We start from the raw sequence: 16527 nt of genomic DNA on the forward strand, positions 1-16527 counted from the left end.
AAATGGTTTGGTCAGGGTGTGTAAGAGGATTTGGTGGAGTCAGGGTGTTTAGGAGTGGTTTGGGGTTGTGAGGGTGTTTAGGAGTGGTTTGGTGTGGTCAGGGTGTTTAGGAGTGGTGTGGTCAGGGTGTGTGGGAGTGGTTTGGTGTGGTCAGGTTGTGTGGGAGTGGTTTTGTGTGGTCAGGGTGTTTAGGAGTGGTTTGGTGTGGTCAGGTGTGTAGGAGGGTTTGGTCAGGGTGTTTAGGAGGGTTTGGTCAGGGTGTTTAGGAGTGGTTTGGGGTTGTGAGGGTGTTTAGGAGTGGTTTGGTGTGGTCAGGTGTGTATGAGTTGTTTTTGTGTTCAGGGTGTGTGGGAGGGTTTGGTCAGGGTGTGTAGGAGTGGTGTGGTGTGGTCAGGGTGTGTAGGAGGGTTTGGTCAGGGTGTTTAGGAGTGGTTTGGTCAGGGTGTGTAGGAGGGATTTGGTGTAGTCAGGGTGTTTAGGAGTGGTTTGGGGTTGTGAGGGTGTTTAGGAGTGGTTTGGTGTGGTCAGGGTGTTTAGGAGTGGTGTGGTCAGGGTGTGTGGGAGTGGTTTGGTGTGGTCAGGGTGTGTGGGAGTGGTTTTGTGTGGTCAGGGTGTTTAGGAGTGGTTTGGTGTGGTCAGGGTGTGTAAGAGGGTTTGGTCAGGGTGTTTAGGAGGGTTTGGTCAGGGTGTTTAGGAGTGGTTTGGTGTAGTCAGGGTGTGTAGGAGGGTTTGGTCAGGGTGTTTAGGAGTGGTTTGGTCAGGTGTGTGGGAGTTGTTTGGTCAGGTGTGTGGGAGTAGTTTGGTGTTTTCAGGGTGTGTAGGTGGGGTTTGGTCAGGGTGTATAGGAGTGGTTTTATCAGGTTGTGTAGGAGTGGTTGTATGTGGTCAGGGTGTGTAGGAGTGGTTTTTCAGGTTGTGTAGGAGTGGTTTGGTCAGGGTGTGTAGGAGTGGTGCGGTGCGAACAGGGTGTGTAGGAGTGGTTTTGTGTCGTCGGGTGTTTAGGAGTGGTTTGGTGTGGTCAGGGTGTGTATGAGTTGTTTTTGTGGTCAGTGTGTGTAGTAGTGGTTTGGTCAGGGTGTGTAGGAGTGGTGTGGTGTGGTCAGGGTGTGTAGGAGGGTTTGGTCAGAGTGTGTAGGAGGGTTTGGTCAGGGTGTGGGAGTGGTTTGGTGTAGTCAGGGTGTTTAGGAGTGGTTTGGGGTTGTGAGGGTGTTTAGGAGTGGTTTGGTGTGGTCAGGGTGTGTATGAGTTGTTTTTGTGGTCAGGGTGTGTGGGAGGGTTTGGTCAGGGTGTGTAGGAGTGGTTGTATGTGGTCAGGGTGTGTAGGAGTGGTTTGGTTATGGTGTGTAGGAGTGGTTTGGTCATGGTGTATAGGAGTGGTTTGGTCAGGGTGTGTAGGAGTGGTTGTATGTGGTCAGGGTGTTTAGGAGTAGGTTGGTGTGGTCAGGGTGTTTAGGAGTGGTTTAGTGGAGTCAGGGTGTGTCTGGAATGTGGTATGGGGTTGTTTGGGTGGGGTAAGGGGTTGTTTGGGTGGGGTAAGAGTGTGGCTGTGTGTTAAAGGGGTTGTTTGGGTGGGTTGGACATGGTAAGTTGTTGTCTGCCTGTGGCATTGGGTTGTTTGGATGTGGTCTGGGTGTGGCTGGGCATGGTATGGGGTTGTTTGGGTGGGGTAAGGGTGTGGCTTGGTGTGTTGAAGGGGTTGTTTGGGCATGGTCAGGGTATGGTTGGACGTGGTCAGGGTTTTTTGAGTGTGGTAAAGATGTTTGGATATAGTCAGGGTGTGTTTAAGCATGGTTAGGGGTTGTTTTGGTGTGGTAAAGGGGTTGTTTGGGTGTGGTCAGGGTGTAGATGGGTGTGGTCACTGATCAGTTTCACTGTAGTGTTTTTGGAGCTTTGTTTCCTGTACTCTTTTTTTCTTGTTATAGTCCAGCTTTTTGTGTGACAGTTATCCTGACTGATGAGGAGGTGAAGAGGAAGAAAGATCTGATCCAGAAAAGGAAGGACGAGGAGGCGCAGAAGGTGGCGCAGAAGCCCCACCTCTCTGATGAGCAGAGTGCGATCATCTCCTCGCTGGTGGAGGCTCATCATAAAACCTACGACGACTCGTACTCCGATTTCACCCGCTTTCGAGTAAATCCTCCACATCCACCAGCCCTGCCTGAAATCTATTACTGCTTCATCTGCTTCAGTTAGTCCTTTGTCTAAGTGTGTGTGTGTGTGTGTGTGTGTGTGTGTGTGTGTGTGTGTGTGTGTGTGTGTGTGTTGCAGCCTCCAGTGAGACAGGGTCCTGTTACACGCAGTGCCAGTCGAGCCGCTTCACTACACTCGCTGTCTGATGCTTCTTCCGATTCTTTTCGCCACTCACCTGGTAACACACACACACACACACACACACACACACACACATCTATCTATCTACTGTTTGTCTCTTTCACTTGATTAGGTAAAGTACTTCTAATGTGATCTTTACAGTAAACAGGACACACATCAGGTGTTTCCTCATATTCATGTGTGAGAAAAAACTTATCATGAGATGTTTTTGATTATTCTCTTCCTGTTTTTTTTTTCTTTGCTGTCTCTATGCCCCTATCTGTCCATCCCTCTGTCTTGTCGGTCTCTCTTTTCTTCTCTTTGTGCGGTCTCTGTTCTTTCCCTCTTTACTCACTATTTTTATCTTTCTGTTGGTCTATTCTCTGTCTCTCTGTCCTCTTATTCTCTGTCCTGTCCTGTTTTGTGATTTATCTCTCTGTACATCTCTCTCTCTCTCTCTCTCTCTCTCTCTCTCTCTCTCTCTCTGTTCTGTGTTCTGTCTGGGTGATGACACTTCCTGTCATGTTACTCTGTGTGTGCTGTCTATATCTGTCCTATCTTTCTGTTTTGTCTCTTCCTCTGCCATGTCTCTCTTTGCCCCCCCCTCTGTCCTGTCTCCCTCTGTCTCATCTTTCTCTGTCCCGTCTCTTTCCTGTCTCTCTGCAGAGTCGGGTGATGGGAAGTTGAATCTGAGCAGTATGTTGATGATGTATCAGGAACAGGGTTCTAGTCCTGACTCTAAGGAGGACGAGGGTTCGCGTTTGTCCATGCTCCCTCACCTGGCTGATCTGGTCAGCTACAGCATCCAGAAGGTCATCGGATTCGCCAAGATGATCCCCGGATTCAGGTAAAGAACACCGACTCCTGTCAAAATGAGTTCTGAAAAATACCAATAATCTCCACCAGATTCCAGAATTTAGTGAATTTCCATGTTTATATTTGTTTCAGTTCCGTTTTTCCATCCTCGTTTTCCACATCAGGAAAATCATACGGTTTCGATGCAAATGTTTAAACACAAACGTCTATATTTACGGAAAACCATGTGAACGAGCAGTTACTATGGAAACGTTTATATTAGAATGAACATATTGGACCTGATGCTACAGTAATGTTGATATTCATCTTGGTGTGTGTGTGTGTGCGTGTGTGTGTGCATGTGTGTGTGTGTGTGTGTGAGACAGAGAGTTGACGGCGGAGGATCAGATCGCTTTGCTGAAGTCTAGTGCTATTGAGGTGATCATGCTGAGGTCCAATCAGTCCTTCAGTCTAGAGGATATGAGCTGGTGTTGTGGGGGGGAGTTCAAGTACTGCGTTAATGATGTAACTAAAGGTATACGCACACGCACACACACACACACGTGCACACACGTGCACACACACACACACACACACACACAGTGGTACCAGCATTGGGGTTCCATATTTCCATCTTAATCAGAAACATTCTCTTTGCTCTGTAATGGGTGGGGCCACATTTCAGCTCAGTTTTGTGATGTCACAAAAATAATAAAAAAAAATTTCATTTCATGGTTTTGTTTATTAATGTGCATTAAAACAGTTCCTTAATATATTTTTTACATTTTACAAATAATTGCAAGATTTTTATTAGATTTATTAATAATGAATAGTTTTAATTTATTATTTGTTTTTATTATTATTTATTATAAATTACCTATTAATAATGTTTTATTTATGAATTCTTTTAAATATTTGCATTTCTGAGGCAGAAAGTCAAAGTTGATTCATGCTTATTTTTAAACATTGTCAATTTTGTCGTTAATTCTTTTTTTAAATATAATTTTTTGTCCTAAATGTGATGTCTTTGACAATTTGTTTTAGATTGATTTATTTACTGTTTGCCTAATTAAATTTTTCTGATATTAGCAGACGGAAAAGTCTATATATTGTCAGGAAGTTATTTTATTTTATTTAATTAAAATTATTTTTCTTTTATTAATATTTGTTTTTGTGGGTTTTTTTACACTGTTGTGGATTTTTACAGGAACCAGAACCTTTTAAATTATTTCAAATTAGTTTTGTTCTTTATATTTGGTTTTTGTAGTTATAGACACCAGAGACAATACAATTCTAAAATGTATTAATTAAATTTATTATATATATATATACAGTATATAATTTGGATTTATTTTATAATATATTAACCATCTAAGGGATTTCTCAGTCGCAGTTTTGTTAATGCTTGTGTTAAACCTGTGCGTTTGTGTGCGTGTGTATTCGTGTGTGTGTGTGTGTGTGTGTGTGTGTGTGTAGCTGGCCACACTCTGGAGCTGCTGGAGCCGCTGGTGAAGTTCCAGGTGGGGTTGAAGAAGCTGAATCTGCACGAGGAGGAGCATGTGTTGCTGATGGCCATCTGCCTGCTGTCCCCCGGTGCGTCCGAGCTGCTGCCCATCACTCAGCCCTGCAGCCGTCTAATCAAATCCAAATCCGATTATATTCCACCCAATACACTTTATTCACTTTATTTACCCCCTGAGGGAGCGGTGTGTGTGTGTGTGTGTGTGTGTGACCAGAAAAGAGATGATCAGACATAAAGCAGTGCAGCGCTGCAGCAGACGGCCATTTTGTTTTCTGTTATCATTTAAATCTAATCATTAAATTAGATTTTTTATTTTTTTTGGTGTGAACCTGCAGCACAACAGCCGTTTTATCACAACGTCACCGACATCAAACAAACACTGCGTTTACAGCTCGGTTGTCACGGCAACCTCTTTTTTCATCATCAAAAAACATATTATAGTTTATAGTTACAGGTTATGCAAATAATTATACTTATTATAATATATACATATTACTGATTTATTTGTTTTCCTGCTGGAAAAAACAGTACAAGAAAAAAAGGGAGGGAGGGACAGACAGACAGATGGAGGTTGGACATGTAGATGGATGGATGGATGGATGGATGGATGGATGGACATGTAGATAGATGGAGGTTGGACATGTAGATGGATGGATGGATGGATGGATGGATAGATGGATGGATGGATGGATAGATGGATGGACATGTAGATAGATGGAGGTTGGATGAATGGATATGTAGATAGATGGAGGTTGGATGGATGGAAATGTAGATAGATGGAGGTTGGATGAATGGATATGTAAATAGATGGAGGTTGGATGGATGGAGGGATGGCTGGAAATGTAGATAGATGGAGGATGGATGGATGGATGGATATGTAGATGGATGGATGAATGGATGAATATGTAGATAGATAGAGGTTGGATGGATGGATGGATGGATGGACATGTAGATGGATGAATGGATGGACATGTAGATAAATGGAGGTTGGATGGATAGAGGGATGGATGAAAATGTAGATAGATAGAGGTTAGATGAATGGATATGTAAATAGAAGGAGGTTGGATGGATGGAGGGATGGCTGGAAATGTAGATAGATGGAGGATGGATGGATGGATGGATATGTAGCTGGATGGATAGATGGATGGATGGATGGATGGATGGATGGATGGAGGGATGAACATGTAGATAGATGGAGGTTGGATGGATATATGGATGGATATATGGATGGATGGATGGATGGACATGTAGATGGATGGCTGGATGGACATGTAGATAAATGGAGGTTGGATGGATGGACATGTAGTTAGATGGAGGTTGGATGGATGGCTGAATAGATAAAAGGAAAGTGCTATTAAAGCACACAAATGTTGATTATGTGATTTGAAGCGTTACTATAAATACAGGACACATTTTTAAGCCAAAGAAACGTTGAGATGGCGTTTATTACACGTTTATTAGGCGTTTATTACACGTCGTTATTCACCTCGATTCATTTGACTGTAAAAAAACTTTAGGATCAAACACTTGAACAAAAAGATATGATACGGATTGATGTCTTTTTTTAACACTGCGGATTACTGAATCAAGTGTCAGAGATGATAACCAGGTGTGTGTGTGTGTGTGTGTGTGTGTGTGTGTGTGTGTGTGTGTGTGTGTGTGTGTGTGTGTGTGTTGCAGACCGTCCCGGCGTGCAGGATCACGAGCGTGTTGAGGTTCTACAGGAGCGTATCTCAGAGGTCCTCCAGGCGTACATCCGAGTGCACCACCGCGGCCGTCTGCTTTACGCTAAGATGATCCAGAAGCTGGCGGAGCTGCGCAGCCTGAGTGAGGAGCACTCAAAGCAGTACCGCACACTGTCCTTCCAACCCGAGCACAGCATGCAGCTCACGCCGCTCGTCCTCGAGGTGTTCGGAGGACAGGTCACCTAGAGGTCAGGAGGAGTGTGTCGGGTGTGGACGTATGGACAATCCCCATGAAACACACACACGCAGAGTGGGGGAATGATACGTGTGTGTGTGTGTGTGTGTGTGTGTGTGTGTGTGTGTGTGTGTGTGTGTTCTTTTTTTTATCATGGGCTCTAGTGTGTTTGTGAGCGCCATGGCAACGCAAACCATCTATTCCATAAACATTAACGTGCAGTATTACACTACATTATGTGTAGCTGTGTGTGTGTGTGTGTGTGTGTGTGTGAGTGTGAGTGTGAGAGAGAGTGAGTGTTGTAGCTCTGCTTGTCCACTACTACTGTCTCTTTTCATCTACCATTAAAATGCACATGACCCACACAGTCCAGCTGCTCAACCAATCACAATGCAACAATTCACCCTCAAGCCCCACCCCCTTTAAGAGCTCTGATTAGATCTTGCACAAAATCAGGTTCAGGCAAAAATCATTATTTATATACAAAAATTATTAATTTTATGCGTGACTCGTTTATTCCACCACAAATCACTCGTGGATTCATGTGTGCTCACTATGTAGCCACAAACATGTCATAACTCACATAAACACCGTTATAATGTTAATTATGCAAATTCTATTGTCATAAAGGACACTTTCCTGTGGAGAGTTTCCTTATCAAACAAACAGGAGTCATTAAATTTACCTAAATGACTCTGAGTCATATGGGCAAATCTATAAGATTGACTCGGAGTCATTTGTGCAAATTTATTAATTTGACTCTGAGTCATTTGGGCAAATTTATTAAATAGACTCTAAATCATTTGGGCAAATTTTAATTCATTCATTCATGTTCACATCTTATCAACTTTTTGTTATTTTTTTATGATGGATATTAATAATTATTAATAATCGTTTTTTTTAAGATGTTTATGATGCCTGCAGAACCGATTTCTGATCACACTTTGACTCACTGAATGAAATGCAATAGAATCAGGAAGTCTCAAAAAAATATTCACTTTTGTGGAATCTACGTCTTCCGGTTTCCTCCATTTCTCACCTCATCGTATTCATGTTAACTCACGTAGTACAGTCTCTGAGTACACTACGTTACTCTCGCATTTCAGGGCTTTTCTATTGCTGAATTCAAATCCAGAATGGCTTCCTGTACACTGTGTGTGTTCACTACAGGGTGTATAACATGGGGGTGTTATAGAGCATTTATAAGAAGGCTTTCATAAGCTACAGACTTTAATCTTTATTTTTGTCCTTCTCCTGTACCGAACAATACACGAGTCATTTATTCAAATATAGTAAATGATCTACTTTCAGATCAAATAAACAAATCCAAAATGTTTTAAAAGCAGTAAAAAGCCATAAAATCTAAATGCAATAGAAAAAACAAGGAGTTTGAGGAATCTATTTTTAATAACATGAGCGCTAAATGTGACTAAATGACTCGTGGAGTTGGACTCGGAGTCAAGTTCGAACCATGCTTGATGAGTTTGTATTTAATGATGGATTTCTCACGATGTTGAGATTGAAAAGCAGAACATCACGGTGGAAAAATGCAATCTACAACCCAGACGCTTAAACAATCTCCATCCCAAAGGGCCTTTCTCCATTTCTTTGCTCCTTCTCGCTCGGTGTAGAAAGCGAGTGATGCTGTGAGGTGTGTATGAGTGGCTCAGCGATCCGTCGCCGACAGTTTTGACGTTGAGCTTTAAAAGAAAAACGTGTAAATACTACGACTATATATCCTTTAACGTTATATCCTTAGAGCCTACACGTATATAATCTTACTCTCTGAGCTGGAACGTGTACATAGAGCCGAGTTCCTCTTTACGCTCGGATTACGATCAGCGTGTGAGATCTCGCAGGGGTTTGAGGTCGAACTGTAGTTTCTTTAGGACGCTGTTGTAGAGAACAGAGATGTTTTCAAGCTTGGGAACAGCGACGCTTTGTTTTTCCGATCACCATCGTACGTCGCTTGTCATCGCTGTAGAATCTCACGTGGAGAACGTCGCTGTGACGTTGCTCCGCTTAAAACTGAATCTCCACCGCTGGAGCTCTCGGTTGTGTGTGTGTGTGAGACGTAGGTAATTAAGGTAATTAGTAATTAAAGGTATTTATCTCATTGATATAAATGATGGAAGTCTAAGAGCAGATGTTGGCAAAAAAAAAAGCACCCCGAAAAACTGTATGTAATTATTTTCGTAAATGAGCTAGCAACAGCTAGCAATCCAGAGCAGCGACTTGTGATGCTAGTTACAGCTTAGCGGCTTCTACAAAGTTGTCATATAGCAGTTTTTTAAGCTAAATGTAACCATGGCAACGACGTCCATTCATCTACAAACCAGTCAAATCACGATACGTTAAAACGCTAGCTAGCTAAAAGTACCCATGGCAAAGACTTCTGTCAAATCATGCCAAGCTAGCTAGCTAATCATTGTCATGGATACTGCCTCTGAAGTGCTACAAGCATGTTATATCACAGTATTTTATCTAGCTCAATGTAACCATGGCAGCGAATTTTGACAAGCCTGTTAAAAATGTTAGTTCATGAAACTGCTGGATTAAAGTTACCATGGCGACATCTTCACGTGTGACCCGAGTCAGATTGCCAAACCTTATCCAGCTAAAAGTTACCACGTCCTGTCGTGTCATGCTAGCTAGGCGAAAGGTAACCATGGAAATACAAGATGTTAGCTACCTGAAGGTAACCATGGCAACACACTTGTGCCACTGGAAAACATTGTTTTATGGCGTAAACACGATTAAACGTGAGATAAAAAAACAACAGAAAAAAAATCATCTGCCTCTTGACTTGTATTATAAGTGACTCTGACGTGAACTTATTTTTATCATCAGTATGGAAGCAGTCCATGCTTTACACACACACACACACACACTCAGGAGACACGTGGGCGCGAGTTTCCCTTTAACGCTCTGTAGAGGATTTGCTGCTCTCTGATTGGTTAATGAAGCTACGTGACGTTTTGATGCCAGTGTTCCTCATAATCCTGCTCCTGTACAGTCGCTTGCTGTTGTGAAATCCGGTCACGAGGACGTGTGTGAGGTAGTTGATGAGGACGGACTCGGACGAGGCGCTCGAGGATCCGTGCTGCGTTCAGAGACGCTGAGATTTCATTCTCCGTTTTATTCTTCATCGTCGTCGTTCTTCTGTCGGACGTCTCATTCAGTCCGACGCCCTCTGCAGGAGGATGTCTTGTGGTTCAGCAAAAGTGTGTGTGTGTGTGTGTGTGTGTGTGTGTGTGTGTGTGTGTGTGTGTGTGTGTGTGTGTGTGTGTGTGAAGGAAAAAGGGTGTGGTCAGGTCGCCGTGGTGATGGCAGGCTGAAGCTCAGGGTCGATGGCAGAATGTTTCATCGCTTTTTTATTAGAAAAATTGATTATGATGCTCAGTGCATAAGGAAAATGAGAAAATTCGGAAAGCTGAGTGTGTGTGTGTGTGTGTGTGTGTGTGTGTGTGTGTGTGTGTGTGCATGTATAGGAAGACTGTTAAGCACTTATCTATTCACTATGTATGTTGATATTTCTGGGCGTGGCTTAGCCTATCTGTGTATGTGGGTGTGTGTGTGTGTGTGTGTGTGTGTGTGTGTGTTAAAGATAAAACCTATATTTTATAACCCAGTCCAGAGTTATTTGCAAATTATAATTTAGTCCAGGCACTTAAAAATCTTCACCTTCAAAATTTTAGATCCATGAATGTTTAATTTATAAACTTTAATCATTATTTTATTTATTCTTCTCATTTATTCATATTTCAGTTGTATTTAATCGCAGGACTACACAGATCCCTTTATTGTTCTGCCTGGTTTCTTCGAGATCGTGGTGACGTGACGATTGATCTTTATGGACTTATGATGCATTGATGCCGCGTTTATTTGTTCCTCCAATTGGAGCTTTTTGTTTTAAAATTTGGATCCGTTTTCTAATGTTGGTAACAAAACAAACAAAAAAAAAAAGTACAGATTTGATTAAAGACTATTTAAGGATTTTTTTTTCACTTTAAAATCGTTTCTCAACAATTTTTTTATTTTTATTTCAATCAAAATATTACCACTTTAATGTAAAATTTCTACGACTTAATCTCCTAATGTTAAATTAGTATTTCTTTTAATATGGCACTAAAATTCCATCGCATACGTTTAACAGAGAACATAATAGAAATAAAAATAAAATAATTCATTAAAAAAGCTATAATAAACAAATGTGCTTTGAGATACTTTTTTTATTTTCACATTACTATTTTTTTATATTATTATTATTATTATTATTATTATTATTATTATTTGTGATATAGATTTGAAAAAAAAATACAGAATACAGAAAATCACGTTAGATGTTAAATTCTTAAACGCGGCATAAATTGCAACATGTTGAGCACGTGGACCAATCAGAGCATGACCCACAGGCACCAAGTTCTTTCATTGCTCAACAGAGACAATCGAATTAGAACACTTTTATACACAGGAAGGCTTTTCTGATTGGTTTCGAGAAATCAGAATACAGAATTGAATTCACTGATCCAGGTTTGAAAGCCAGGTCACATGACCACAGCTCTATTGTGCAGTTTTGATTGGATATCGATTGGGCCAATCAGCAGCCAGGAATCGTGAAGGTGCAGGGAGTTTTTATTGTTATTTTGCAGGAAATTAAGTTTCGATGCAGGAATCCTGAAATGTTTTAGGGTGTTATGAGCGTGTTGGCCAGCAGAGGGCGCAGGGGGTGTTTATACAGTTCTAGAAACACAACCAGAGTTATATTTTTACATTTTTCCACAAATTTCCTTCCTCAGTGTGCAGAAGAACGAAGTGTAAAAAAAAGCTGTTTATCTGTTTAAAATTATTTTTTTAATTAAATGTGAAAAAAAAAAAATCCTGAAATTGACGATTACTATTAATTACAATCGCCTCAACCCTCTATTGTGCAGCCCTCACTACAGCCCGTACCTGTGTGTGTGTGTGTGTGTGTGTGTGTGTGAGTGTGTGTGTGTGTGAGTGTGTAAGTGTGTCGATATGCTGTAATGTGAATTAGTAATCACTTTCTTTCACTCAGACATTAAAGGAAAAGTCCAGTCTTTAAAACATTTTTTTATTCTAACATGATCTATTTAGATTGTGCTACCATGATTTTATTTGAAACACACACACACACACACACACACACACACACACACACACACACACAAACAGGAGAAGAATTCTGGCTAATCCACAAAACTAAACCCGGGACTGTTCCTTTAACTTGTCTTTCTCTCTCTCTCTCTCTCTCTCTCAATAAGTGCTGCTTGTTTCTGTTCGCAGGTTTTATGTTTTTGAGTTTAAACTGGAAAACGTAGTCAGATTTCAGTCGGATGTTTTTATTTGTTGAGAGGAATTTTAGTGAAAAACAAAGAAAAACACAAACGATCACAACAACGCAACACCAGCATTCACTCATAAACACCAAACTACTAGACACAGAACCAGTCAGTAGTTTGTGCTTCTCCTTCAGTGTTCTTTCTTTATCTTTTATTATTTTCATCACTGTACATTAATATTAAAGAATACAAACTATGAAGGAAAACATCTGGAATTCTGTAGTAAACAAAAGCGTGTTAAAGAACCCAGAATACGTTTTATATCTTCGATTCTTCCACCTTTAGCTTTGTTAAGAGCTTTGCGTACTCCTGCTATTCTCTCATCAGCCTCATGACGCCGTCACCTGAAATGGTTAAGGAGTTCCCAGAGGTGTTGAGTTCTTGTTGGCTGCTTTTCCTTCACTCTCCGTTCCAACTCATCCCAAACCAACTCAACTGCGCTTAAAATTTGGACTCATCGGACCAAAGGGCAGTTTTCCACTGATCTCTACGTCCATTCATTTTATATTTGGTTCAAACAGGTCTCTTCTGCTTGTTGTTCTTCTGAAATAATATTTTTTTAGCCGCAATTCAACTCCAGACGTCTGACTGACGCAGTTTCCTTTGAACAGTGAATGATGAAATACTGGATACCTGCCACTTAAGCATTTATGTAAATTAACGGTTTGTGAGGCTGGTAATTTTAATGAACTTATCCTCTGCAGCAGAGGTAGCTCTCGGTCTTCCTTTTTTCTGGAACGGTTCTCATGAGAGCCTGTTTTATTATACGTTTCATAGATTTGGAGACGGCACTTGGTTGATTGACCGAGCTTCATTTTCTTACAGTAATGATGGATCTTTTTTCTTTCCTTTAGTGTTTTTTGTAATAATATGGATTTGTACAGTAGTTGCAGTTTCACTAATAGTGATTTTGGGCTTCTGCACAAGACGACTGATGCTGTACAGCACATTAGGAAGGTAAGAAGCATCACAAATGAGCTCTTGATAAGACACACCTGTGACCTGAAACCCATTCCAGGTGAAGACCTCGTGAATCTAATGAGAGAATGCTGTGAGTTTGCTAGACAGCATCAAAGCTACATGGAGCCACTTTAGACGATCTAAAAAATAAAACATATTTTGGGTTCTATAACACGTTTTTGTTTACTACATAATTCCAGATGTGTTCCTTCATAGTTTGATTCTTCAGTGTTAATGGGGAAAGATGAAAATAATAACAATGAAGAAAAACCACTGAAGCAGAAGCCAAACTACTGACTGGTTCTGTAACCGTCATGGTGAGGAGGGTGATGATGATGACTTTTGATAACGATGTTTGTTTTATTGTTTTTATTTCGAGTCCAAAGGGTAAACCATGATGAACTACCTCACTCAGCTACACACGCATGTGATATATGGTTTTGTTTTTTTTGTATTTTTTATGATCGGTGTTTGTATTTATTGGCGCCGTGCCTCGCATACGGCCGACTCGAGTACCTCAGACTTTAGCGTGTTTCCCGCAGTGACGCGACTCGCCTTAACACAGCATTACAGCGCCTCCTATTATTATTATTATTATTATTATTATTATTAATAATTCTCTGTTTTTTCTTTCTTTTCTTTTCTCTTCAGTCACAGAACTACAGACCTGTGGGTCAAAAGACGAAATCGCAATAAATCATTCAATTAATAATTTTGATGTTAATTGTATAATTATATTTAAATTATGTATTATTTACAGATGAGATGATAATAAAAAGGTTTAAAAAAAACAACAAACATTATTGAATTCAACATGATAATAAATAATTTACATTTTACTTGTATTTTATAAAAATGTATAATTAATTATATATTTTAAAATTATTATATAATTATGTCCAATAATAAACATCAATATCTAAGAATGAACATTTTAGTCTTATATATAAAAATAAAAAACATAATAAATAAATGCATTTTAAATTGAATACCAAAATACAAGGTGTTTTAAATAATTAAAAGTATTTATTTTTCAAAATATTTCAGTGTTAATTATTGGAATAACAATCAACATCAAGTATTAAATACACAAAAATTGAATAATAATTTATAAATCATTTGTAAAAGCAAAACTATTTGGGTTTTTTCAGTACAGATTTCATTTCTGCATTTTGTATTTTCTATATAATTTTTTTTATTTTATTTCGTCTTTGACCCACACACACACACACACACACACACACACACACACACACACACACACACACGTATAAAGCTGTAGTGGGAGTGGTCACTCCTGTGACTGACAGTGTTCAGTAGCTGCTGGGATTGGGTGGCCCCTCCTCAGGCCACACCCCCTTTCGATTCTGACTGTACGTTGGATTTATTGCTGCTTTCAGAAACGTGTACAAGAAAAAAAAATCACACAAACGCAATCACCTCACGAGTCAACCTCGTTTCCCCTTTTATCCGTGATTCTGTCGTCGATCTTTCACTGAGAAACTCGCTCCAGTATCAACACCTCGACCTGTCCTGTCTTTACATTTATACTACACACACACACACACACACACACACACACACACACACACAGCTGCTAACGTGTTAGTGCCTCAGATCAGATCAGGTCATTATGACAGTTTCACTCCTAAAAGGGGAAACAGACTCACTCTTTGTGTTTTCAGATAATTTCTTTGTATTTTTGACCCTCTTGGGACTCCATAGGGACGCAGTCTGGGTCCCCAGAAAAACAGTCGCATGCCTTCACACCAGGACCTCAGTTTTATTGTTTTAAATAAATCTAACTGTAAAAATGAAATGTTTTTATTTCTTTTTCCTTGATTAGATATTGATTTCATGTAATGTTTCGTCTAATGTTTTACAAATCAAACAATAAAATAACAGCGTGTATGATTAAAAACCATGTGTGAGTTTATTTATTATAGTTTTTATTTTATTGGTTCACACAATATTGATTAGGAATTAGTATTAATCAACTATAAATATTAATGAGAATGGAGTTGGACTGTAATTCAAATCTGCTACAATGTGCTCAGGACCACAGGTTACATGAAGAATTCCATCACTGAACAGTTCACAGCAATAATGATGGAACTGTTATGGGTCTGGTTCCTCTCAAGGATTTTGTCACAAACACATTCATACACAGTACGACATGTAATGTAATGCTTTTTACAAATGTCCAACTAATCATGAAGAAATACAATATAAAGATAAAAAAAGAGTAAAGTAATATAAAAATAAATAAGATAAAAGTATATTCAAATATAATCTGACTAAGTATGAATAGAAATATATAAATATACACACACACATACACTAGCAAAAAGTACAGTAGTGCAGTAGAACATGAATGAACAGAAGGGATGGATGGATGGATGGATGGATATGTATGACAGAAGTACAGTTTAAAGTAATTCAGTATAATGTAATTGTCATTAAAGTGTCCATGTGTTGTATAAAAGAAATGTAAGTGAAAGTCCGTCCAGTTAGAGTTCCACTAGTTCGAGAAATGCAAATAATAGTGAATATTGTGAATAATGTAATTAATAGTGTATAGTTGCTGGGTGTCTCCTGGTTTAAACTACATGATTCACTTTATATTATTATACTTTGTTGTATATGAAAGGTGCAGTGATTTCTATAAAATTCTTTAAAGAATTGTTTTCATTATTGATGCAGAAGTTTGTAATAATCAACATTAATTTCAGACTCTTAATCTCGTTCTTTATAAAAAAATAAAGGTGGCGCCTGTGATTTTCTAACAATGTTGTGTTTTTTTTTTTTAGAATTATTAATGTCGATGCAGAATTGAGTATTAATCAAAGATAAAAAATAACAAACTTTATTTTTCTTTAACAGGAATATAAAATAACTGAAGATAAAGACATTAAGTTTACAGTTTGCACAGGAGATGTTAAGTGAGGCAGTGCAATGATACCGAATAAGTCCAAGGTTCAGGGTTGCAATATAGTGATCCTTGTTGACCCTAATCCTAATCCTAATCCTAATCCTAATCTGGATGGTGATGGAGGAGGTGAGTAAGGAAACATTTCTTTACAGTTTAAGGTGCAGTTCGTGTTATTTTGGAGAATTATTCATGTCGTTAGTGTTAATGAGATAAGTGTTAATTAATTACAGGTAATCTGTTTATTTGACCATGTTTACGTTTCCATGGTTTGAACAGATCACTTTAGAACACTAGACTTTGTTGTTTTTTGTTATTGATGCAGAAATCAGTTTTATTCAACAATTCCAACAATTCCTTGTTTTTTATCTGTGCACTTCAGGGTTTATCTCATTCTTTATAAATGAAAGGTGAAGTCAGTGATTTTTTTGAGGTTTGTTACTGTTGATAGTGCTGCAGAAATGAGTATTAATCAAAGCTGCACAATAAAAAATGGTTTATTTCTCTCCATTTACAATTAAATGGTTCACCTCCAATTATGAGCCTCATTTTTTGTAAGTTAAAGGTCAGTGATTTTTTTATTTTTTGACAATCATTTATTATTAATTAGATGATTAATTTAGAGATGAGTATTAATTATCAATTGAAAGAATGAAAATATTCTTTGGTTTTTATTTGTACACACAAACTCTGAACCTCTTTTTTTTTCAGATTTAAGGTGGACAGTGATT

General features: G+C 39.1%; 1 protein-coding gene across 2 annotated transcripts in view; it reads left to right on the plus strand.

The window, feature by feature from the left end:
* The window catches only part of vdrb (vitamin D receptor b), a 36449-nt gene extending 22870 nt beyond the window's left edge, over nt 1–13579 (plus strand). For both annotated transcript variants that reach the window (XM_046860602.1, XM_046860591.1), the window contains 6 exons: nt 1943–2127; nt 2266–2365; nt 2974–3154; nt 3489–3637; nt 4579–4695; nt 6305–13579. In XM_046860602.1, the coding sequence (XP_046716558.1) occupies nt 1943–2127; nt 2266–2365; nt 2974–3154; nt 3489–3637; nt 4579–4695; nt 6305–6555 (983 nt within the window). In that variant the 3' untranslated portion in view covers nt 6556–13579. The remainder of the gene's footprint in view (nt 1–1942; nt 2128–2265; nt 2366–2973; nt 3155–3488; nt 3638–4578; nt 4696–6304) is intronic.
* The last annotated feature ends 2948 nt before the right edge of the window (nt 13580–16527 follow it).

Source organism: Silurus meridionalis, chromosome 1 (assembly GCF_014805685.1).
Source record: "Silurus meridionalis isolate SWU-2019-XX chromosome 1, ASM1480568v1, whole genome shotgun sequence".
In the NCBI taxonomy this organism is placed as follows: Eukaryota; Metazoa; Chordata; class Actinopteri; order Siluriformes; family Siluridae; genus Silurus; species Silurus meridionalis.